This window comes from Canis lupus, chromosome 21 (assembly GCF_048164855.1).
Source record: "Canis lupus baileyi chromosome 21, mCanLup2.hap1, whole genome shotgun sequence".
Classification (NCBI taxonomy): Eukaryota; Metazoa; Chordata; class Mammalia; order Carnivora; family Canidae; genus Canis; species Canis lupus.
In genome coordinates this window covers 1854189-1877541 of record NC_132858.1, presented here as the reverse complement: position 1 = coordinate 1877541, position 23353 = coordinate 1854189, and the positions used below count along the sequence as shown (strand labels likewise).

The 23353-nt window shown below is 52.2% G+C and overlaps 2 protein-coding genes across 6 annotated transcripts; both read left to right on the top strand.

Moving 5' to 3' along the window:
* The first annotated feature begins 1706 nt into the window (after positions 1 to 1706).
* On the top strand, positions 1707 to 7009 carry INTS5 (integrator complex subunit 5). The gene is made up of 2 exons (XM_072789472.1): positions 1707 to 1866; positions 3863 to 7009. The coding sequence occupies exons 1-2, from the start codon at positions 1787 to 1789 to the stop codon at positions 6840 to 6842; spliced, it is 3060 nt and encodes a 1019-aa protein (XP_072645573.1). The 5' UTR covers positions 1707 to 1786; the 3' UTR covers positions 6843 to 7009.
* Positions 7010 to 7184: 175 nt separating this feature from the next.
* On the top strand, positions 7185 to 22033 carry GANAB (glucosidase II alpha subunit). 5 transcript variants are annotated; one of them, XM_072789473.1, is made up of 25 exons: positions 7185 to 7321; positions 10049 to 10153; positions 10300 to 10408; positions 10650 to 10777; positions 11405 to 11584; positions 12052 to 12117; positions 12929 to 12998; positions 13167 to 13254; positions 13342 to 13438; positions 13693 to 13873; positions 14461 to 14614; positions 14828 to 15063; positions 15145 to 15271; positions 15377 to 15456; positions 15933 to 16076; positions 16177 to 16273; positions 16583 to 16684; positions 16863 to 17106; positions 19486 to 19550; positions 19746 to 19822; positions 19931 to 20005; positions 20202 to 20315; positions 20438 to 20550; positions 20695 to 20795; positions 20933 to 22033. In XM_072789473.1, exons 1-25 carry the CDS (start codon positions 7284 to 7286, stop codon positions 21040 to 21042), a joined length of 2901 nt encoding a protein of 966 aa, XP_072645574.1. In that variant the 5' UTR covers positions 7185 to 7283; the 3' UTR covers positions 21043 to 22033. The 5 variants fall into 5 exon arrangements, with proteins under 5 accessions (XP_072645574.1, XP_072645576.1, XP_072645577.1 ...); XM_072789475.1 differs by having other exon boundaries at positions 12929 to 13002; positions 13171 to 13254; XM_072789476.1 differs by lacking the exon at positions 12052 to 12117.
* Positions 22034 to 23353: the final 1320 nt, after the last annotated feature.

Here is a 23353-nt window from a genome sequence, read left to right as displayed (position 1 = left end):
GCCTGCCTTTGGCCCAGGGCACGATCCTGGAGACCCGGGATTGAATCCCACGTCGGGCTCCTGGTGCATGGAGCCTGCTTCTCCCTCTGCCTGTGTCTCTGCCTCTCTCTCTCTCTGTGTGACTATCATAAATAAATAAAAATTAAAAAAATATATAAAAAAATAAAAATAAAAAACTTTCTTTAAGAAAAAAAAAGTGAAAAGCTGCCTGTGTGGAGGTGTGTTCAACAGAGGAAAGCATAATCTTTCTGCTCTGTTTAATCACTACTGGCTTCCTGGAGGAGGGAGGATTTGGGCTCAGTGTCATACCTCCCCAGCCAACTTCCTATTTTGAATTTCAAACTTCCAATAAAATTAAGAAGTTAGTTACAATGAACCTTTATATATATACTCTACTTAGATTTACCAATTTTTAACATTTTCTTACACTCGTTTCATCTCTGCACTTGTAAATATGTGTGTATCTTTTTTTTTTTTTTTTTTTGGAGATTTTATTTATTTATTCACGAGAGACACAGAGACAGAGAGGCAGAGACACAGGCAGAGGGAGAAGCAGGCTCCATCCAGGGAGCCTGTCGTGGGATTCGATCTGGAGTCTTTAGGATCACGCCCTGGACTGAAGGTGGTGCTAAACCTCTGAGCCTCCCGGGCTGTCCTGTGTCTTTGTTGTTGTTGACTCATGTGAAAATTAATTGCAGATGAGATTTTACCCTTAAGAACATTCTTTTATGTAGCCAAACTACTATTGTCACACCTAACATATTTAACGTTGACTATTGGGGATGCCTGGGTGGCTCAGCGGTTGAGCATCTGACTTTGGCCCAGGGGGTGATCCCAGAGTCCCGGGATGGAGTCCCACATCGGGCTCCCTGCATGGAACCTGCTTGTCTCTCTCTCATTGCTGTAGAACTTACCTGGTTTAAAAATCTTTTACAGGTCAAAAGTTGAGGTTCTGAGGTGGATACCAGTTTGAGGCAATCCTAGGAGCAGAAATTGTCTCTATTGTTCTAGAACAGATCTTGCTAGTAAGTGGCATGCCTGGGTGGCTCAGTGGTTGAGCGTCTGCCTTTGGCCCAGGGTGTGATCCCGGGGGCCGGGATGGAGTCCCGCATAGATAGGGCTCCTTGTGGGGCGAGTGCTTCTCCCTCTGCCGACTCTCTGTGTCTCTCATGACTAACTAACTAACTAACTAACTAACTAACTAACTAACTATCGAGAGAGAGAGAGAGAGAGAGAGAGAGAGAGAGGCAGAGACACAGGCAGAAGGAGAAGCAGGCTCCCTGCAGGGAACCTGATGCAGGACTGGATCCCAGCACCCCAGGATCAGGACCTGAGCCAAAGGCAGACGCTCAACCACTGAGCCACCCGGGCGCCCCTGTTTACTTGTTCTCTGATGTATTTAATATGATCACTCTTTATTGATGAAAATGTTTCCTGGTGCTTCATTTTTTAAAACCTCGTGAATTGAACACTTTGTGTTTTTGGCTTTCGGCAAAATAAATTCGACCGTGAACAGCCGCAGCTAGCTGTAGCTTGGCTGTCAAAGGCCCTTTGGAGGAACAACAACAACGAAAGGTTCCATGGAGGCCGGAACGGCTTCTCGTTGTCACGAAGTCCGGGTCGGGGATCCCGACGCGGTCCGGAACCAACGTCGGAGGGTCGCGGACGTCGACGGACCGGTTTCCCGGGGATACACAGTCGCTGGTTCCTTTCGGGCTTCCTGTCAGCGCGCATGCGCTGCCTGCGCTTCGCCGCTCCCGCCTCGGGCTCGGGCTAGGGCTCCGGGATGTCCGCGTTGTGCGACCCTCCCGGGGCCCCAGGGCCTCCCGGGCCTGCCCCGGCCACCCACGGTCCCGCGCCGCTCAGGTAGTTAGAGCCCCTGGCATCTTACCCCCATCGCGCGGCCCTGCGCCGATCCCCAGCCTTCTCGGCAGAAACCCGGATCCTACCTCGAGAACTCGCGTCAGGGTTCTCAGAGATTCCTGGTCGGATCCTCCCAGAACTCAGGGACCGTCTCAGCAAAACTCTGGGCTCCAGTGCCCGCACTCGTGAGCTCTCGGTCCTGCCTCCCCCGCACCCCCAGCGCCTAGACCCCGGCCTTGTTCTCCCAAGAGCCGGGGCTATCAGAACTCTTGGGAGCCCAGCTGTCCTACCCCTTTTAGACTCGAGAGAACCCAGGGTCCCTTGACTTCATGGAGACTCCCTGAGACCCCGGGCCCAGAAACCCACACAGTGCTTCCCTCTAGCCTTTGCCTTACCCTCCGCTGAGATACTCCCCCTCACCTTAGGATGGTTTATTTGATTATTTATTTAAAGAATCAGAGAGGGCATAGTCTGGAGCCCTATCAGCCCCTAGAGGACTTGGTCTTCTTTGGTAGAAAAGGCAGTAAAAGGAAGGGTACTTTGTCTCTTCCCTTAACACTGGCTTCTGAACCTCTGAGGCCAAAGCTCTATGTTTTGGGAGGGGAGGTGTTGAAAGCCGGGCATTACCTTGTCTGTACCCTGGCACACGGAGCATGCCGGGAAGGGGGTTTGTTGATGTGGAGTTTAAGTGCTGGGTGGCGACGATGTTTGCAGAATGTGGGAAAAAAACAGGTACTAGGGCAGCCCGGGTGGCTCAGCGGTTTAGCGCCGCCTTTGGCCCAGGGTGTGATCCTGGAGACCTGGGATCGAGTCCCATGTCAGGCTCCCTGCATGGAGCCTGCTTCTCCCTCTGCCTGTGTCTCTGCCTCTCTCTCTCTCTCTCTGGGTGTGTGTCTCTCATGAATAAATAAATAAAATCTTAAAAAAAAGAAAAAACCAAAACAGGTACTAGGACGCCTTAATGAGGGACAAGTTTGAGCTTAAGATTTTAAGAGCAAGATCCTGGGGGGTTGTGTTTTGTGTGCGGGGAGGGCAGCCAGGAGGGCAGCCAGGCTGGAAAGGTGTGTTTTTTGTTTTAAAGATTCTATTTATTCATGAGAGACACAGAGAAGCAGAGACACAGGCAGAGGGAGAAGCAGTCTCCACGCAGGGAACCCGATGTTGGACTCGATCCCAGGACTCCAGGATCACACCCTGGACCGAAGGCAGGCCCTAAACGGCTGAGTCACCCAGGGATCCCTGGAAAGGTGTTTTTAAAGCAGATGTTATAGCCACACAAGATGCATTTACTTAATTCAGCAAATACTTATGGAGTACTTCCCATATACCAGGTGCTTCAGTAGAAGAGGATTCATTGTTGAAGAGCACAGAAATGGTTACTACCCTGTTGGGACTTCTAGTCTGATTACTTAACCTTGGTTTTCTTTCTTTCTCGCTGTTTTTTTTTTTTTTTTTTAAGATTTTATTTATTCATTCATGAGAGATACAGAGAGAGAGAGAGAGGCAGAGACACAGGTAGAGGGAGAAGCAGGCTCCACGCAGGGAGCCCGATGTGGGACTCGATCTTGAGACTCCAGGACCAGGCCCTGGGCTGAAGGCAGGCACTAGCCCCCTGAGCCACCCAGGGATCCCTGGGCTGAAGGCAGGCACTAGCCCCCTGAGCCACCCAGGGATCCCTAACCTTGGTTTTCTTATCCATAAAGTGGGATCATACCTTCTTGGGCTGTTGTCTTGATTGAAATAAGACACGTGAAGTACCTACAGAGCACCTGACATGAGTTACCTAACATTGATATTGTTATTATCGAAAGAAAAATAGGTAGCATTTATTGGGTGATTAGTGTGAACCTGATGTAGCGTTAATTGCTTCACGTACATTATCTTATGAGGTAGGTACAGTTATCCCTGTTTTACGTAGAAAAACCAAAACTCACTGAGGGAATGTAATGTGCCTAACATCTCCCAACGTTCTAAGTCTTCTTCTCTTGCTTCCTTTTAGTGCTCAAGAGCTGTCCCAGGAAATCAAGGCTTTTCTAACTGGCGTGGACCCGATTCTGGGCCACCAACTCTCTGCCCGGGAACATGCTCGCTGTGGTCTTCTCCTGCTGCGTTCTTTACCACCTGCTCGAGCTGCTGTGCTTGACCACTTGCGAGGTGTCTTTGATGAGAGTGTCCGGGCCCACCTGGCTGCCCTGGATGAGAGCCCCGTGGCTGCCCCCCCTCACCTCCGTCCACCCCCACCCTCCCATGTCCCTGCTGGGGGACCTGGTCTAGAAGATGTGGTGCAGGAAGTACAGCAGGTGCTGTCTGAGTTTATCCGAGCCAACCCGAAGGCCTGGGCACCTGTGATTAGTGCTTGGTCCATTGACCTCATGGGGCAACTGAGCAGCACATACTCAGGCCAGCACCAACGTGTGCCCCATGCCACTGGCTCTCTCAATGAATTGCTGCAGCTGTGGATGGGCTGCCGGGCCACCCGCACATTGATGGATATCTATGTCCAGTGTCTCTCAGCTCTCATTGGTAGTTGCCCAGATGCCTGCGTGGATGCCTTGCTGGATACCTCTGTCCAGCATTCCCCACACTTTGACTGGGTTGTGGCCCATATTGGCTCCTCTTTTCCTGGCACCATCATCTCCCGAGTTCTCTCCTGTGGCCTTAAGGATTTCTGTGTTCACGGTGGGGCTGGAGGTGGAGCTGGTGGCAGTGGTGGAAGCTCTTCTCAGACCCCCTCTATAGACCCTTTCCCTGGATCTCCTGCTATCCCTGGGGAGAAACGGGTGCCCAAGATTGCCTCAGTTGTAGGCATTCTAGGGCACCTGGCCTCCCGCCATGGAGACAGCATCCGCCGGGAACTTCTTCGAATGTTCCATGATAGCCTGGCAGGGGGCACTGGGGGCCGGAGTGGGGACCCCTCCCTTCAGGCCACAGTTCCCTTCCTACTGCAGCTGGCGGTCATGTCACCAGCTTTGCTGGGCACAGTCTCTGGAGAGTTGGTGGACTGCCTTAAGCCCCCAGCTGTGCTGAGCCAGCTGCAGCAACACCTGCAGGGATTTCCCCGAGAGGAGCTGGACAACATGCTGAACCTGGCTGTGCACCTGGTAAGCCAGGCCTCGGGGGCAGGTGCCTACCGGCTGTTGCAGTTCCTGGTGGACACAGCTATGCCTGCCTCAGTCATTACCACCCAAGGCCTGGCTGTGCCGGACCCTGTTCGGGAGGCCTGTGACCGGCTGATCCAGCTGCTGCTGCTGCACCTGCAAAAACTGGTTCATCACCGGGGAGGGTCTCCTGGGGAAGGAGTGCTGGGCCCACCCCCAGCCCCCCGCCCTGTGCCTTTTTTAGATGCGCTAAGAAACAACGTTGGAGAGCTATGCGGAGAAACATTACGATTGGAACGGAAGCGCTTCCTCTGGCAACACCAGCTCCTGGGCCTGCTCTCTGTCTATACTCGACCTAGCTGTGGACCTGAGGCCTTGGGCCATCTCCTGAGCCGGGCCCGAAGCCCTGAAGAGTTGAGTCTGGCCACCCAATTATATGCAGGGCTGGTGGTCAGTCTCTCGGGCCTCCTGCCTCTGGCTTTCCGAAGCTGCCTGGCTCGGGTGCATGCAGGGACTCTGCAGCCTCCCTTCACTGCCCGGTTCCTGCGCAATTTGGCACTGCTAGTGGGGTGGGAACAGCAGGGTGGTGAGGGCCCTGCAGCCCTAGGGGCCCGGTTTGGGGAGTCTGCATCAGCTCATTTGTCTGACCTGGCTCCTCTCCTGCTACATCCTGAGGAGGAAGTAGCTGAAGCTGCTGCCTCCCTCCTGGCCATTTGTCCCTTTCCTCAAGAAGCCCTGTCCCCCTCCCAACTCCTGGGATTGGTGAGAGCTGGAGTACATCGCTTCTTTGCCTCTCTGAGGCTGCATGGCCCCCCAGGTGTGGCTTCTGCCTCTCAGCTTCTTACCCGCCTCTCTCAGACCTCCCCAGCTGGGCTTAAGGCTGTCTTACAGCTATTAGTTGAGGGAGCCTTACATCGGGGCAACACAGAACTGTTTGGAGGGGAAGTGGATAGAGACAATGAGACTCTTTCAATTGTCTCAGCTCCTTTGGCTTCTGCCTCCCTTTTGGACACAAACCGGCGCCACACTGCAGCTGTGCCAGGGCCTGGAGGGATTTGGTCAGTTTTCCATGCTGGAGTCATCGGTCGTGGTCTAAAGCCACCCAAGTTTGTCCAGTCTCGCAATCAGCAGGAAGTGATCTATAACACCCAGAGCCTCCTCAGCCTCCTGGTGCACTGCTGCAGTGCCCCTGGGGGTACTGAATGTGGGGGCTGCTGGGGGGCTCCCACCCTGAGCCCGGAGGCAGCCAAAGCAGTGGCAGTGACCTTGGTGGAGAGTGTGTGCCCCGATGCAGCTGGTGCTGAGCTAGCCTGGCCCCCTGAGGAGCATGCCCGGGCCACTGTGGAGCGGGATCTCCGCATTGGCCGGCGCTTCCGGGAACAGCCCCTGCTCTTTGAGCTGTTAAAGCTGGTAGCAGCTGCTCCGCCAGCCCTGTGCTACTGCTCTGTGCTCTTGCGGGGGCTCCTGGCTGCCCTTCTGGGTCACTGGGAAGCCTCTCGACACCCTGATACAGCTCAGTCTCCCTGGCATCTGGAGGCATCCTGCACCCTGGTAGCTGTCATGGCTGAGGGAAGCCTTCTGCCACCAGCCCTAGGCAATATGCACGAGGTATTTAGCCAACTGGCACCTTTTGAAGTGCGTCTGCTGCTGCTCAGTGTCTGGGGCTTTCTCCGGGAGCATGGGCCATTGCCCCAGAAGTTCATCTTCCAGTCAGAGCGTGGGCGCTTCATCCGGGACTTCTCCAGGGAGGGTGGGGGTGAGGGTGGACCCCATCTCGCTGTGCTGCACAGTGTTCTCCACCGCAACATTGACCGCCTGGGCCTTTTCTCTGGCCGTTTCCAGGCGCCTTCACCGTCCACTCTTATTCGGCAGGGGACATAGCCTTTTCCATGCTTTGGAAGTCCAGGGAGGTTTAGCAGGGAGAGACACAGGGGGCTAAGGTGCTCAGAAAGGTAGAGGTTTCTCTTCAAAACCTTAGCCTAAAGAGCGCTGTCACTTTTTTCCTCTCCCATCATTTTTTCTAAATAAAATTTGCCGAGTTGAGAAAAGCAGAGTCCAGTGCCTCTGTCTGATGCTCAGAGCTGGCAAAGTCGGACAGCGCCTGGCTCTGGACAATCCCGCCCCCGCCCTCGGGCCACGCCCTCGCCCCCGCCTACCGCGGGCATTTATTGTGCGCGCTTCGCCCACGGGCCGGCCGGCCGGCCGCTCCCGGGTCGGGCCAATCAGAAGGCCGGAAGGGGCGGGCCTAAGAGACGTGGCTCAACGCGGGCGGGGCGGGGCGGGGAGGAGAGGCCCGGGGTCAAGGAGCAAACCCGGCACAAGATGGCGGCGGTAGCGGCAGTGGCGGCGCGTAGGAGGCGGTGAGGAGCCCGGAACCCGGGTGCACGCCCGGGACGCCCCCGTGTCCCCCAAACCCCATAGCTCTTCTTCCTGTATGCCCTCCTGAGACTCCGTCACCCCTGGCCTCGTGAGCACTCTTTGTCCCTCCGGAGGCGGCCTCCGGCGCTCTCGGTTTTCTCGCTGTAGATCCGCGCGGCGTCGGGGGCCCTTCTGGGGCTCCCAGCTCCATCCCGGCGGGTCGAGAGGGCCGCAACCGTTCGCTGTCCTTGGCCTTGCCCTCTCTCAGCTGCCCCCTCCCTCCCTCGGCGGCTCGCGACGGTTAACGCTGCCTCCTTCCTGCAGTGCGCGGGGCCATCCGGGCGGGGACGAGACGCGGCCGGGCCTACGGGAACTCAGTCCCTTGGCCCTGCGGGCCCCTCAGCAGGGAAGCACCGCGGCCTGCTGTCCCGCCTGCACTACCCTTCTTGCCCTACACCCCCAGAGTCCAGGACCCTGCCCTGCCTGCCCTTGTCTTCACGTGGACACCAACTCTGACTTGTTCCGTGTTCACGGTCGCTGGGCTCGGCTGGGGCAGGATCCCATAAATTCGTGGTCTGCTGGATGTTGGTGCGCAAACACAGCATGCGATCGAACGGTTTGATCTGCGCTCTCGAGTTTATATTACCGAAAAAAAAAAAACAAAAACAAAAAACCTAAACGGTTGGAAACAATCACCAGCGCCACAAAGCGTTTACCTGGACGTAACGGATGTACTGGGGGGGGGGGGGGGGGGAGAGGCATGTACTGTCACCAACAGTGAAAAAAAGATTGGACTGTAAACTCTCTGGAAGCCTGTGATCTGAAACAATAAACGGGTGCACCTTACCCTGCGGCTCATTTCTGACTTTGGCTTGTGACCACCTCTTTCTCTGGAGTGTTCAAGTCATCCCTGAGTTCCTAGGGCCTTCCAACAGGTCACATCCGAAAGATCTTTTATAACTCCTATCCTCATTGGCACTTCTCCGACCCCATTGTATAGGTTGTACAAATAGGACTCCAGGAGGTATTTAACTCACTTTACTTTTGATTACTGCCGCTTTGGGCAGGTAGACGGGGTCAGTGATGCAGGGGACCTGCTGCAGTCACTCCTTAGGACCTGGGCCACAAGTCTTGCTGTTGAGTTTTCTGGTAGCATTTCTTCTGCTTGTTTTGCTACTAATTATTCCTGCTTGGCCTATCAAAAGATAGTGCCTGGTGTTTTCTTCACTTTTCGGTGTGGCCTGGCTGGCTTGCACATTCTTCTGGAACTGCAGGGCTTACCCTGTTCTGCCCTCTCCTTTCTGGTGATTTTCCTTACCTTTAGCTTTCAAGCAGATACTGAGGCTAATGCTGGATACAACGTATATAGTCTTTAGTTACCTTGTTAGCAGTTTGCAAAGTTTTAAGACTTAAAAGAAGCCTGTTTTTGTTTTCTCTTCCTATTTGGAACACTTAAGAGTGTGCTCCTGGACAACCCACATCAAGTTGCTGGGAAAGCATGCTTAAAATGCAGATTCCTGGGGTTCAGGAATCTGCGTTTAATAAACACTGCAGGTAATTCTTAACAGATAAATAAAGTTTGAGAACCTCTGTTTAGGATTTACCCAGAATGGATGAATGTATCTTTCATACTAACTTGTCTAAATAATTGGATTAGTCCCTTGTCTGTCATTTGCTTTTTTTTTTTTTTTTTCCTTGTCTGTCATTTGATAGCACACTGGGGAAGTGACTTTCCAGTAACCTTGGGGTAATGGTCCTCAGTGAGGCAGGCCCTGCTGGTATAGGTAGTGTGCCATATTGTGTGTCATGAAGTACATGGGCCTGGAGTCAGGCAGAGCTGAGTTCAATCTCAGTTTCACTCCTTATTAGCAATTCAGTTTTGGATGGATTCTTAGCCTTTTATGCTTCAGTTTTCCCATCTGGGAAAAAACCCAACCTTACATTCACCAAGAAAACAACAAAAGAAATGAAAAAGAGGTAGTGTGTATAAAGAAGTGGTTTTGAATGATGATTGCCCATTAGTGTTGTTTGAGAAGATTTTAAAAACTCTGATGCCCAGGCCCCACTTTGGGCCAATTAGATTAGAATCTGTGGGGGTGAGATTGGCACTTTTCAGAACTGCGGGCAGGGTTGGAAACTAGGGATATAGGCAGGTATTGGGGCCCGTGGGGGCATGTTAGGGTTCAATACATGTAGCTGTTATTCTTGTTAGGCTTAGGTAGTGATAGTGGTGACTTACTTTGGACATCTAGGAGTGGAAATCAGAGGAACAGGATGCCTACGGTGCTAGGGATGTTGGGACTAGGTATTGTGACAACAGGCTACCTGAGGGTACATCTTTAACTTTTCTACTGTACCTCCACTTAATGCCTTGCGTGGAAAGGCATGGCTTGCTTTGTTTCTCTGTTCCTCACATGGTACCACCACTTCCCCTGAGACTGGCTGTTACTGCTCCTTTCCTCTGAGTAGCTGATGTAACCAGAGTCAATACCAGGGCCTCTGAAGGCCAACCATCCTTTGTCCACTTGCCTTTTGAAGGCAAGATGCGAGAATCCTCTCCTCAGGCCAGACACTTTATTATCCCATGTCCATTCTGCCTTCTCTTCTATTTAACCAGACTCTTTCTCCCCTTTTAGGGTTGTGGTGGAAAGGGGCCTTTCCCCTCTGAAGGTGGGGCCTTTTCTCACCTCTGTGCTGATGGTTCCCTCTTTGTCTTTTTTCCTCCTTAGATCTGGGACAGGTTTGGTATTCACTTGTTTAGGAGTCTTCCTGGGAGTTACCCTTGCTGTGGATAGAAGCAACTTTAAGACCTGTGAAGAGAGTTCCTTCTGCAAGTATGATATTTCTTGGAGAGTGGGGTGGAAGATAGGGTAATGTGGGAGGTGCTGTGGCATATGGGGCGTAACCTGGGGACACTGCAGGTGGTAGAGGGACCTAAGAACATTGAAGAACCTTTCCACCTACCCATTTCACTTGGCAGGAGGCAACGAAGCTTACGGCCAGGCCTCTCTCCGTACCGAGCCTTGCTGGACTCTCTGCAGCTTGGTCCTGATGCCCTCACAGTCCATCTGATCAATGAGATCACTAAGGTCAGAGGAGAAAAGGAGGAGGCCAGTGGCAGTGGGGAAATGGCTAAGGGGTAATTCGGCAAAGGTGAACCTATAGCCAACATCCTATCCCAGCCATCTAGGGATTTTATGAGGAATTCAGATCTCAGGTCCCTTAGGTAAAGGACTAGAAGCAAGAGAGCTCTAAGGAGGGAGTGGGTTCAGAGGGCTTTCCATGGTGTAGCCCTGTCCCTTTTCCAGATCTAACTCTCTGCTTCCACAGGTAGTGCTGGTGCTGGAGCTCCAGGGGCTTCAAAAGAACATGACTCGCATTAGGATTGACGAACTGGAGCCCCGGCGGCCCCGATACCGGGTGCCAGATGTGTTGGTGGCTGATCCCCCAACGTCTCGGTAAGTTATTCCTGAGAAATATACCCATTTCCACAGTCCTTTTCTACTTCCCAGTGAACCTTTATGTATTTATTTAAAGATTTTATTTAGGGCAGCCCGGGTGGCTCAGCAGTTTAGTGCCACCTTCGGACCAGGGCGTGATCCTGGAGACCTGGGATCGAGTCTCATGTCCGGCTCCCTGCATGGAGCCTGCTTCTCCCTCTTTCTGTGTTTCTGCCTCTCTCTGTGTGTCTCTCATGAATAAATAAATAAAGTTTAAAAAAAAATTTTAAAAATCTTTAAAATGTTAAGGTATAATTTGTCTGGAGTTGATACAAGTAACTGGTATGAGGTAGGAATTTGGGACCATTTTATTCCTACTTGGGAAATCTATTTTTCTGACTTCACTATTGAATAATCCTCCTTTCCTCACCAAAATGCCATGCTACCTCTGTTAACATTTTAAAGTTCTAAGTATGCTTGGGTCAGCTGCCAGGCTCTTCCTAGGTTCCTTTGGTCAATCTGTCTCCCCTGGCACTGTCCCCAGTGCCAGGGGACCTATAGCTCTTAGCAGCCCCCTCTTCTGGAGAGTCCTCACTAGTCTTGGCCTGTTGTGCTTCTTTGTATCCCTTTTGATCTCTTTTTCAGGCTTTCTGTCTCTGGCCGTGATGACAACAGTGTGGAGCTCACGGTGGCTGAGGGACCCTATAAAATCATCTTGACGGCGCAACCATTCCGCCTGGACCTGCTAGAGGACCGCAGTCTTCTGCTCAGTGTCAATGCCCGAGGACTCTTGGATTTTGAGCACCAGAGGGCCCCCAGGGTCCCGTGAGTATGGGAGTTGGGATTGGAATGGACGTAGTGTGCAAGAGCCTGGGGATGTGGTGGATTTCACACTGGGTCCCTGGGAGGAGACAGGGTGGCAGGACCACCAGACCAGGTAGGGGCTTGGGGCTGGGAGAAGCTGTTCTCAGGGAAGGTAGGAAGCAGACCCAGTCTTGGTTTTCTCCATTTCCTGTACAGACCAGGAGGCAAGTCACTTTTGTCCCTGAGCTGTACCCTGGGCACCTCCTCTGGGAGGCCTGCCTGGGTCTGCCTTTCCCTCTTCCCCTTCTCACACCATCACATTTCCCAGGTTTATTTTCTTCCTTTTTTTTTTTTTTTTTTTTTGGTTTCCTATACCCCTACCCCCCATCTCTGGAAGTTTGTCGACTGAAACTCACTTTTATGTTTCTGTGTTTGTGTTGGTTTTGTGCCTCCTTTTCCCCTTCCCTACCCATCTCCTCCTGCCCCAGTTTCTCGGATAAAGTTAGTCTCACGCTCGGTAGCATTTGGGATAAGATCAAGAACCTTTTCTCTAGGTAAATCCATGGCCACTGGTACTGTATCTGTTCCTCTGCCCTTACCCGCCCTTCACTCTGGCCCCCAGGGGAAGGTGTCCCAGACCTTCCCATGCCCTGCCCTTCACTCACCCTTCTTTCCCCAGATATGTGGTATCTGGTCCCTGTTCCCTGTTTCCCTGGCTGGGAGCCCTCTGGGAGAAGGAAGATGACATGCTGGAAGTCCTTGAGGAATGTAGGGAGCTTCTTGCTTTGCCAAGGGGGTGGAGAGATACTGCCTAATGCTGGGGTTTCTGGCTCTCAGCTGGGGTGCCCTGAGGCTCTAGATAGAACTGCTTGACAGCTGCCCTTGAAAGCATTCTTTGGCAGAATCTCTTGTTTGAGTCCCTGCATATATCTGTAGAGGCTTGACCATAGTATGACCCACTTGCTTTGTAAAGCCTTGGTGTCAGGCCAAGAGGCTAAGGCCCAGTGGAAGTAGTTGGGGCCAGAGTCTCTCAGAAGCAGCAGAGCCAGCACTGACATTCCCATCCAGGCACTTGAACCATCCTGCCTGTCTGTTCTGGAAGGCAGGCAGAGGCTGATGATTTAGTCCTGTGTGTGGAAGGCACCTCCTGGTAGCATTTACTCGTTTCCCTTTCTCATTTCTCTCCCCGTCTTTTGCACATTAATCCATTCACTGGGGTCCCTTGCCAAGCTTTAACGTTCAGTCCCTTCCTCCAATGCCTTCGTTCCTTTGGACCCTTGGCTCTCTATTCCCTTACCCCTCCTTCCACTAGCCCCTCGTCCCTGCCCCCTCTGGATTGGAGCAGACAGCTCTCCTACCTTCCAGGCAAGGATCAAAAGACCCAGCTGAGGGCGGTGGGGCCCAGCCCGAGGAAGCACCTGGGGATGGTGACAAGGCAAGTTGGTTGGCTGGGTGGCTGGGCACAGGGTTGGCTGGAAGGTTGGAGGGGAAAGGCCCACAGGAAACTTGAGCTCAGTGTCCCCATTGGGGACGGGATTTAGAAAAGGGTGGGGGAAGAGAGAGCTAGTATGTAATTGGAGGTGGTCTGCTTTCCTCCTCACAGCCAGAGGAGACCCAGGGGAAGGCAGAGAAAGATGAGCCAGGAGCCTGGGAGGAGACATTCAAAACTCACTCTGACAGCAAGCCATATGGTGAGGGACTGGGAGAGCCTTGGGCAGGGATGCAGGGACTCTTTGTCAAACAGAAGCTCTGGAGCCCATCTTTTGTTTTCTTGACAGGCCCCACGTCTGTGGGTTTGGACTTCTCTCTGCCAGGCATGGAGCATGTATATGGGATCCCTGAGCATGCAGACAACCTGAGGCTAAAGGTCACTGAGTGAGTCCCATGGTGACCATCAAGATATGGGGGGAAAGATGGGTTGGACATTAGGGCTGTGGGGTGGTGTTGTGCAGTTTGGATACTTCAGACAAGCATGGATCACTTCCTGTGGCCAGATCCCCTTTGGGGATCAAAAAATTCTCCTTTGGGAAAGGGCAGGGGGGCCACTTCTTATCACTCACCTGTATCTGTGGGGTGGAGGTTGTGAGTGCCATAGCCTAGGGCCAGTCTGTCTGTCTGTCTGCCTGCAGGGGTGGGGAGCCGTATCGCCTCTACAATTTGGATGTATTCCAGTACGAGCTGTACAATCCCATGGCCCTGTATGGGTCTGTGCCTGTGCTCTTGGCACACAGCCCTCATCGAGACCTGGGCATCTTCTGGCTCAATGCTGCAGAGACCTGGGTTGACATATCTTCCAACACTGCAGGGAAGGTGAGCAAGCAGGCAGAGAGCAGTACGAGAGTATGTCTTCAGGCCTGAGACAAATGGGTGTGCTAGGGGCATTTACTTTGAAGAAGCTGGTTGGAGGCTCACAGGGATACCTGTTTAGGGACTGGGTGGGAAAAGGAGTCCTGAGCCTTGAGAGCAGCATTTGAGTTCCCTGGTCATTCCCAGAAAACACACATTCATGGAGAAAGTATTGCTCTTTCTACATTTATTGTCAGTACACTTGTTATTGACCAAACGTCTAAGTGCTGGGGATATGTTGTTCATTGAGGTAGGAAATGTTCTCATTCTCAGGGTGGAAGACAGATGTTACGTAGGTAAGAAGGCAGGACAAATTCTGTGGTGGGAAGCGTTGAGAAAGAAATGTGGTCACAGGGTAGGGGATGGAGACAGTGCTGTTTTAGATGGTGTGGTCCAGAAAAGCGTTTTTGAAGGGGTGATATCTAATCTCAGCCCAGACTGACTCCTTAGGACCCAGCGGTGTGAGGACTCTGAGGAGAGCGTTGCTGCTTAGTCTCTGGGTCAGGGAAGAAGAGGGTGGGTGTTGGACCTGTGTCTCTGGTCCTCTGTAGACCCTATTTGGGAAGATGCTAGACTACCTACAAGGCTCCGGGGAGACCCCACAGACTGATGTCCGCTGGATGTCAGAGAGTGGCATCATTGATGTCTTCCTGCTGCTTGGCCCCTCTGTCTCTGATGTGTTCCGGCAGTATGCCAGTCTCACAGGTATGTGCATCCCCTTGCTGCTAGCCAGCAGCCTCCTTCACTGGCCCTGTCTTCTTGAGAGGGGGGACTGTATTTTCAAAGTCTTGTGCCTCAACCTGCTTCCTAGCCCTGGACCCTTCACTCACTGTCTAGTCGACTTGTCTTCCTCAATTTCTGGGTGTTCCCAGTGGCCCTGGGTTGGGCCTGACCCCATTGTGACCCCCGTGCCTGCAGGGACCCAGGCATTGCCCCCGCTCTTCTCCCTCGGCTACCACCAGAGCCGCTGGAACTACCGGGATGAGGCTGATGTGTTGGAAGTTGATCAGGGCTTCGATGATCATAACCTGCCCTGTGATGTCATCTGGCTGGACATCGAGCATGCTGATGGCAAGCGGTACTTCACCTGGGACCCCAGCCGTTTCCCCCAACCCCTTACCATGCTCCAACACTTGGCCTCCAAGAGGCGGAAGGTAAGAGGACTGCGGCCATACTCAGTCTGCTCTGGCACAACAGGCCTGGAGAGCTCTGACCACCCCATTCCTTGCCTGCAGTTGGTGACCATCGTGGACCCCCACATCAAGGTGGATTCTGGCTACCGCGTGCACGAAGAGTTACAGAGCCGGGGTCTGTATGTTAAAACCCGGGATGGCTCTGACTACGAGGGCTGGTGCTGGCCAGGTAAGTGGCCCCAGAATTGAGGGAGAGGCTGTTGTGAGGCCAGGGAGATCGGTTGGTAGCCATTTTGCTCCTTGGAGGTTGACAGCCACCCTGAACTTGTCCTAGGCGCCGCTGGTTACCCCGACTTTACCAATCCCACGATGAGGGCCTGGTGGGCTAACATGTTCAGCTTTGATAATTATGAGGTATGGAGCCCCTCTCCTACCTGCATCTGTCTTTCCCACCTGGCCTCCCAGACTCCATCGTTCTTTGTCAGTCAGCCCTGCTGTGGTCAGTTGCCTGTAATTTTTTTTTTTTTTTAAGATTTATTTCTTTATTTACGGGGTGGGGAGAGCAGGCTTGGGGGAGTGGGATGAAGGGAGGGGCCAAGAGAGACAGACAGACAGACAGAGGAGAAATTCCAACTCTCCACTGAGAGTGGAGCCTGACACAGGACTTGATCCCACCCCTGAGAGCATGACCTGAGCTGATACCAATGGTCGGTGCTTAACTGTCTGAGCTGCTCAGGCGCCCCTGGCCACCTGTATTTATCAGGAGGTCTTCGTGATCCTGGGAAGACCCTGAGAGATGCTTCTTTTGGATTCCTAGGAGTTCTCTACTCTTACCATTTGTCTTCCTCCCTTCTGTCCTTCTGTCCCCATTTTCTGCCTTGTCTACTTAGGGCTCAGCTCCCAACCTCTATGTCTGGAATGACATGAACGAACCGTCTGTGTTCAATGGTCCTGAGGTTACCATGCTCAAGGATGCCCAACACTATGGGAGCTGGGAGCACCGAGATGTACATAACATCTACGGCTTCTATGTGGTAAGAGGTTGAGCAAGGAGAGCCTGAGGGCTAGGGAACGTGCACGTGACGACGACAGGCTTCTGCTCCTCACCACCCCTCTTCTCCTGTCCCCATTCAGCACATGGCAACGGCTGATGGGCTGGTGCTGCGCTCTGGGGGCCTAGAGCGCCCCTTTGTCCTGAGCAGGGCTTTCTTCGCTGGCTCCCAACGCTTTGGTAAGATTTGGAGAGTAGAGCTGTAGCAGAGTGTGAAGGCCAGATGGGAAGAGTGGTGCACCAAGGCCTGCTTCTCTAAGAAGTCTGTCCACGCAGCTGTCCTCTGAGAGTAGTACGCTGCATCCCCCCTCACCCCCACCCACACACTTTAAGAGGAGCCAGGGACTTGGGGGGGTCCTGTCCCCTTTCAAGTGTTGTATATTCTGCCATCTTGGGCAGGACCCTGGGGGCCCTAGAAGAGATGTGGCGGGTCAGAGGAGTCAGCTGCCCCTTTGCTGTTGGCAAACTCCATCTCCCTCTTCTTCTTAGGAGCTGTGTGGACAGGGGACAACACTGCTGAATGGGACCATTTGAAGATCTCTATCCCTATGTGTCTCAGCCTGGGGCTGGTGGGACTTTCCTTCTGTGGGGGTGAGAGGGGGAGGAATTTGGGGTCTTGGTTTGGTGGGAGAGGAACAAGGCCGAGGGCACAGGACCCAGGCATGAACAGAGAGAGCCGAGAGTCTAGGGTGGGGTGTGGGGGAGCTACTTAGGCAGAAGCCCTCCTTTACCCTCTTTTCCAACCTGTTTCTTCCCTCCCCTCTCCCAGCGGACGTGGGCGGTTTCTTCAAAAATCCAGAGCCAGAACTGCTTGTGCGCTGGTACCAGATGGGTGCCTACCAGCCATTCTTCCGGGCACATGCACACTTGGACACTGGGCGGCGAGAGCCCTGGCTCTTACCAACTCAGTACCATGACATAATCCGAGATGCCTTGGGCCAGCGATACTCCTTGCTGCCCTTCTGGTACACCCTCTTCTATCAGGCCCATCGTGAAGGCATTCCTGTCATGAGGTGAGGCATTCAGTTGGGTCTGTGTAGAGTGAGCTGAGGGGCTGAGGGATGTGGGGACTGGGCTCCATTTTGGGCCTCTTTGCCACTCACCAGGGCCTTGTAAAGGGGGAAATTCTGGTTTTAAAGTCAAGAGTAAAAAAAAAAATTAAAAAAAAAAAATAAAGTCAAGAGTAAGAAGAGCCTAAATGGGGATGAGGAGCAGTCAACATTACTGGCAGGCATTGTTCCTTACTATCCCCAGAGCCTGAAACAGGGTAGACAAGTATCCTTCTTTCCTTGGAAGCAAGACAAACAGACATGTACACAAATATGCAAATAAGAAAATTGCCTACAGTAATAAGCTCTTTTTAAAAAAATAGAACAGGGTAATGGAATTTGGTTCTACAAACCGCTGAGCCACCTGGGCTGCCCTACAAATGGCCCTTTGAAGAAGAAAGATGCATGAAAAAAAAAAAAGAAAAAAAAAGAAAGATGCATGAGTAGCACCTGGGTGGCTCAGTTGGTTAAGCATCCAACTCTTTTTTTTTTTTTTTTTAATATTTATTTATTCATGATAGTCACACACACAGAGAGAGAGAGAGAGGCAGAGACACAGGCAGAGGGAGAAGCAGGCTCCATGCAGGGAGCCCAACCTGGGATTTGATCCCGGGTCTCCAGGATCGCGCCCTGGGCCAAAGGCAGGCGCTAAACTGCTGCGCCATCCAGGGATCCCTTTTTTTTTTTTTTTAAGATTTATTTATTCATGAGAGAGAGAGAGGGAGGCAGACACAGGCAGAGAGAGGAAGCAGGCTTTATGCAGGGTGCCTGATGTAGGACTTGATCCCGGGACTCCAGAATCATGCCCTGGGCCAAAGACTGGCGCCAAACCGCTGAGCCACCCAGGGATCCCTGAAGCATCCAACTCTTTTTTTTTTTTTTAATATTTTATTTATTTATTTATTTATGAGAGAGACAAGAGAGAGAGAGGCAGAGGCAGAGACACAGTCAGAGGGGGAAAGCAGGCCCCCTGCAGGGAGCCCAATGTGGGACTCGATCTCGGGACTCCAGGATCATGCCCTGGGCCAAAGGCACGCACTAAACTGCTGAGCCACATAGGCATCCCAGCATCCAACTCTTGATCTCAGCTCAGGTCTTGGTCACAGGGTCGTGAGTTCAAGCATTGGGCTCTATGCTGGGTGTGGGCTTACTTAAAAGAAGAAAGGGGGATCCCTGATCCCTGGTGGCTCAGCGGTTTAGCGCCTGCCTTTGGCCCAGGGCGTGATCCTGGAGTCCTGGGATCGAGTCCCACATTGGGCTCCCTGCATGGAGCCTGTTTCTCCCTCTGCCTCTCTCTCTCTCTCTCTCTCTCCCTCTCTCTCCCCCTCTGTCCCCCTCTGCCTGTCTCTTTCTCTCTCTCATGAATAAATAAATAAAATTAAAAAAAAAAAGAGGGCATGTGAGATGAGGCCTGACTAATGAGGAAGATGGACTTTTGTGATCTAGAGGAAATAATGTTTCTAGCATAGGAGATAGCAAGTGCACTTGCTAGATAGCTAGTGCACTCTAGACCTTCTCAAGTGGAATTGAGGGCAGCTCCAGTGGCTTAGCGGTTTGGTGCCACCTTCGACCCGGGACATCATCCTGGAGACCTGGGATCCAGTCCCACATCGTCTGGCTCCCTGCATGGAGCCTACTTCTCCCTCTGCTTGTCTCTCTCTCTCTCTCTGTCTCTAATAAATAAAATCTTTGAAAGAAAAAAAAAACAAAAACACTATTCCATTCAATTCCCTCAAAAAAAAAAAAAAAGTGGCATTGAGGTTGTTGTGTTCCAGGAATAGAAAATAGAAAGATAGCTAGTGCACTCTAGACGTTGTAAAGTGGAATTGAGGGCAGCTCCGGTGGCTTAGCAGTTTGGTGCTGCCTTCAGCCCGGGGCCTGATCCTGGAGACCCAGGATCGAGTCCTGAATCGGACTCCCTGCATGGGGCCTGCTTCTCCCTCTGCCTGTGCCTCTCTCTCTCTCTCTGTGTGTGTCTCTCATGAATAAATGAATAAAATTTAAAAACAGAAAGACCAATGCGTCTTGGGGGTAAAGAACCAGAGGGAGGGGTAGGAGATGATGTAGGAAAATCCGACCTGATCTAGGGCAATGAAATGGCCACTGGAAAGTTGGCATGTCAGATAGTTTCAGGAGGGGGTAGGGAAGGAGGAGGAGGTGGGTTAGGAAGTTCAATGATTAGATCAAGGGTAGGTTGCATAGCTGTGGCCTACAGAGTGATTGATCTGTCTGGCTGCAAGTTCCTGGCTTGGACCTCTGTGCTGTGCTTAACTCCAGTTCGTGGGATAGCATCTTTGACCTCTGCCAAAGAGGTCTTCCTTTCTTGTCTTGCTTCCTTCCTAGGCCCCTGTGGGTACATTATCCTCAGGATGTGACCACCTTCAGTATAGATGATCAGTTCCTGCTTGGTGAGAAATGGAGGAGACAGTTGGGGGTGGGTTGGGATAGGGTTGAGAAGAAGTAAGCACCTGTGGGAGAGATGTCTGTGGATGCCCAGAGAAGGAGGAGTGAGTGAGACCGCTGGCACAAGGTGGCAGGTGCTTTGGTGCTTCCTTTCTGAGAACTGATCCCCTCAATTCACAGTTGATTCTCGTTTGTTTTAGGCGATGCATTACTGGTTCACCCTGTATCAGACTCCGGGGCTCATGGCGTGCAGGTTTATCTGCCTGGCCAAGGGGAGGTGAGTTAAGGAAAAAAGGGAAGGGGTGTGTGTGATGGGGAAAGTGGTGAAGGCTGAAGAGGATGGATAGGATGTGCAATGACCTAATCTGTCTCCTGCCACCCACAGGTGTGGTATGACAGTCAGAGTTACCAGAAGCATTATGGTCCCCAGACCCTGTACCTGCCTGTAACCCTAAGCAGTGTGAGTATGCCTGGCCCAGCTGCTAGCTCTATCTGCCTGTAAGTCTCCAGAAGGAGAGAGTGTGTGCTTTGGGGTCCGGTACCTAAGTGGGCACAGATGGGCAAGAGCAAAAGATGCTGCCAGGCTATGCAATCTGCCCTTGGTCTAATCGTCAGGACAATGGGGCAACTTCATCCCATCACTGCCTTTGCCCTAGATCCCGGTGTTCCAGCGTGGAGGGACAATTATCCCTCGATGGATGCGTGTGCGGCGCTCCTCTGACTGTATGAAGGATGACCCCATCACTCTGTTTGTTGCTCTCAGCCCCCAGGTGAGCCACATGAGTGGGGAGCACTCTTAGCCCTTTGCCTGCCTTCCTGGGATTTGGTGCCTGGGGGAGTGCTGCTCATTCCTTCCTGGGCTCGGGCTCTCACTGTCCCACTTCCTGCTCAGGGTACGGCCCAAGGAGAGCTCTTTCTAGATGATGGGCACACATTCAACTATCAGACTCACCATGAGTTCCTGCTGCGTCGGTTCTCATTCTCTGGCAACACTCTTGTCTCCAGGTAATGAAATTTTTCCTTGGTAGCCTTGGGGATGCTCACAGAGAACTGTGCTCTTTTCTTACATGTGACTTCGTTCTGGGGCTCCTCCGTCCTTCTGCTCTGACCTCTTTCTCCCTGATGGGGATATGTTTTTGTTCCCTCTAGCTCAGCAGACCCCAAAGGCTATTTTGAGACACCAGTCTGGATTGAGCGGGTAGTGATAATAGGGGCTGGAAAGCCAGCAGCTGTGATACTCCAGACAAAAGGTGAGGGGTGAGACTGGCTCCCAGGGTGGGGAGAGAGGGGAAGTAGCAGCAGGGTTGGAGACTTGCCTGTAGGAAAGTAGTTGATCTGCCATAGCCTGTTGCTATGGTCATGGAACTCTTTCTTTTTTCTCCACCAGGATCTCCCGAAACCCGCCTGTCCTTCCAGCATGACCCTGAGACCTCTGTGTTGATCCTGCGCAAGCCTGGCGTCAATGTGGCATCTGACTGGAGTATTCATCTGCGATAACCCAAGGGATATTGGGGGGTGGGAGGGGTGCAGTGGTGATGAGAGTTCCTCTTCCTTCTGCCTTGGAGTTTGACCTTCCCCAGACTTCACCTTTCTTATCTGAAGACTCAGATTCTTCCAACATCTGGCAGGATGAGAAGCTGTCCCTGGGCTCTGAATTGCTTCCTGTGACTTCCTGACCTTGGCCACCCCGCTGACACCAAGTCTCCTTTCACCCCCCAACACTCTGTTGCTCTAACTGGAGCACAGTCACCTGTGAAGACCAGGGACCATAAGGCCCTTGCTTTCCCTTCTCTTTCTTTTGGGGGCCCTGAATCTCCTCTAAACGCTCTTCATTCATACCTCTTGTGTGTTGATGCCGTTTCTTGGAAGATGAGGGCAGTGAGCTTTAGGGCTCCTTTTCTCCTTCCCCTTCCCCGCCAAACTGCTCTCTCTCCTTTTATTTCTTTCACCTAATTCTTCTCTGTCAGCCCTCCCCTTTATATGCCCCACTGATAACACTGGGACCACCCCTTACCTGATAAGGGATGAATGGATCAAAGGAGTGAGGTTGCTGAAGAACATCCTTTTCCCTGCCATCCCAACCTTTTCTCTTCCTGATTGCTTCTAGAGTTGCTGCAGTTCTGACAGGGGCAGTTCTATCTCCCCTGTCCCTTGGGGGAAAGAAGTTTTCCACTCTTCCTGAAGAGGGTATCAGCATTAAACTTCTTTTGCCCCCTTTTTGTCCCTTTTGGGGGCATTTAAGATGGAGAAATCTGTTTTGGTTTCATCGAATCACGATCACCTGTATTTATTGCTGGGAGAAGGCTGAGGGTGGGGGGAGATGATCATGTGTGCCCAGGGTTGGTGGGAAGCTCTGGGTGAGGGGTGGGGGAAGACTGACTGGGGACAAGGGGGAATATTTGTGGCAATTTTTTTTACTTCCTCTTGGCCCCCAGCTGTGACAGGTTTTGATAAAAGGAGAAACAATAAAGAGATAAACCATAAATAACTGTTGGTGTCCGGATTCTAGTTCTGACCTGAACCACAGACCCTTAGAAGCCTGAGGGCCTGACATTTTCATCTAGCTTCAGCATAAACCTCATTAGATCAGCAAAATGAGTGAGTACGTCTTCCTCAACTTGCTAGATGCCAATATTTTCATAGAGGAGTCCAGCAAGGTCATCAGATTTTAGGAGGCTTAAACAGTGGTGACCAGAGCTGATGGGGTCCGTCTTGAATAGAAACAGCTTTATAGTCAGATGTTCTCATGAAAAAGGCTGCTTCTCTTTGGCATCACTTTTTTAAATTCCCCCATTGTTTCAGTGACAGGAAGTAGATCACTCCATTTTGTAAAGTGACTTATCAGTCTTGAGAGATTATAAGAAACGATTTTTTTTTTTTTTTTTTTTTTTTTAGGGAAAATGCTCAGGAAGGCTTGTACCTGAGTAGTTAGGGAATGTGCTCATGGAATTCTTAGCTCAAGAAATATTTCCAGTTAGTTTGCTGGGACGTAGTGCACTCCCTTGGCACCCCACTCCCTGCCTCCTATTGTCATCCGTTTAAGAAACGGGGGGGGGGGGGGGGCGGGGGGGCAGGGGCAGCCCGGGTGGCTCAGCGGTTTAGCGCCGCTTTCAGCCCAGGGCCGGATCCTGGAGATCCGGGATCGAGTCCCACGTCGGGCTTCCTGCATGGAGCCTGCTTCTCCCTCTGCCTGTGTCTCTGCCTCTCTCTTTCCCTCTGTGTCTGTCATGAGTAAATAAAATCTTAAAAAAAAAGGGGGGGGGGCAGGAGGCGTACTGGTTTTGGAGACAGGTACCTCGAAGGCACACAGAAAACTCCATAGTGGCGGTTTCATGTTTTTGTGGACCTTGGTTACTTGTCCGTAAAATGGGGACAATACCACCTGTCTCAGGACTAGAGTGAGGAATGAGTGAGGGACGCCCAGAGCACAGGCCGGGCACAGAGAAGTCCCAGATTTCATTCATTCATGAAACAAGCATTTGTAGCCATGGCGTCCCGTGGCTGAGGGATGAATGAATGAGAATGAGGAAATGGGGATCCCCGGGGGGCTCAGCGGTTTAGCACCTGCCGTGATCCTGGAGTTCCGGGATCGAGTTCCGCGTCAGGCTCCCCGCATGAAGCCTGCTTCCCCCTCTGCCTGTCTCTGTCCCTCTCTCTGTGTGTGTCTATGATGAATAAATAAATACTTTTTTTTTTTTTTTTTTTTTAAATGAAATCTGGGTCTGGAGACCAAGGGAAACGTCTCAAAGTCACTCCCGCCAGGCGACTGACCGCCCGCCACGCGAGCACGCCACGCCGGATGTGACGT

Coding starts and splice junctions, on each gene's coding strand:
- INTS5 (XM_072789472.1), top strand. CDS start 1,787: ATGTCCGCGTTGTGCGACCCTCCCGGGGCCCCAGGGCCTCCCGGGCCT. Junction 1,867..3,862: donor CACGGTCCCGCGCCGCTCAG/GTAGTTAGAGCC, acceptor GCTTCCTTTTAG/TGCTCAAGAGCTGTCCCAGG.
- GANAB (XM_072789473.1), top strand. CDS start 7,284: ATGGCGGCGGTAGCGGCAGTGGCGGCGCGTAGGAGGCG. Junction 10,154..10,299: donor GAAGAGAGTTCCTTCTGCAA/GTATGATATTTC, acceptor TTCACTTGGCAG/GAGGCAACGAAGCTTACGGC. Junction 14,615..14,827: donor GCAGTATGCCAGTCTCACAG/GTATGTGCATCC, acceptor CCGTGCCTGCAG/GGACCCAGGCATTGCCCCCG.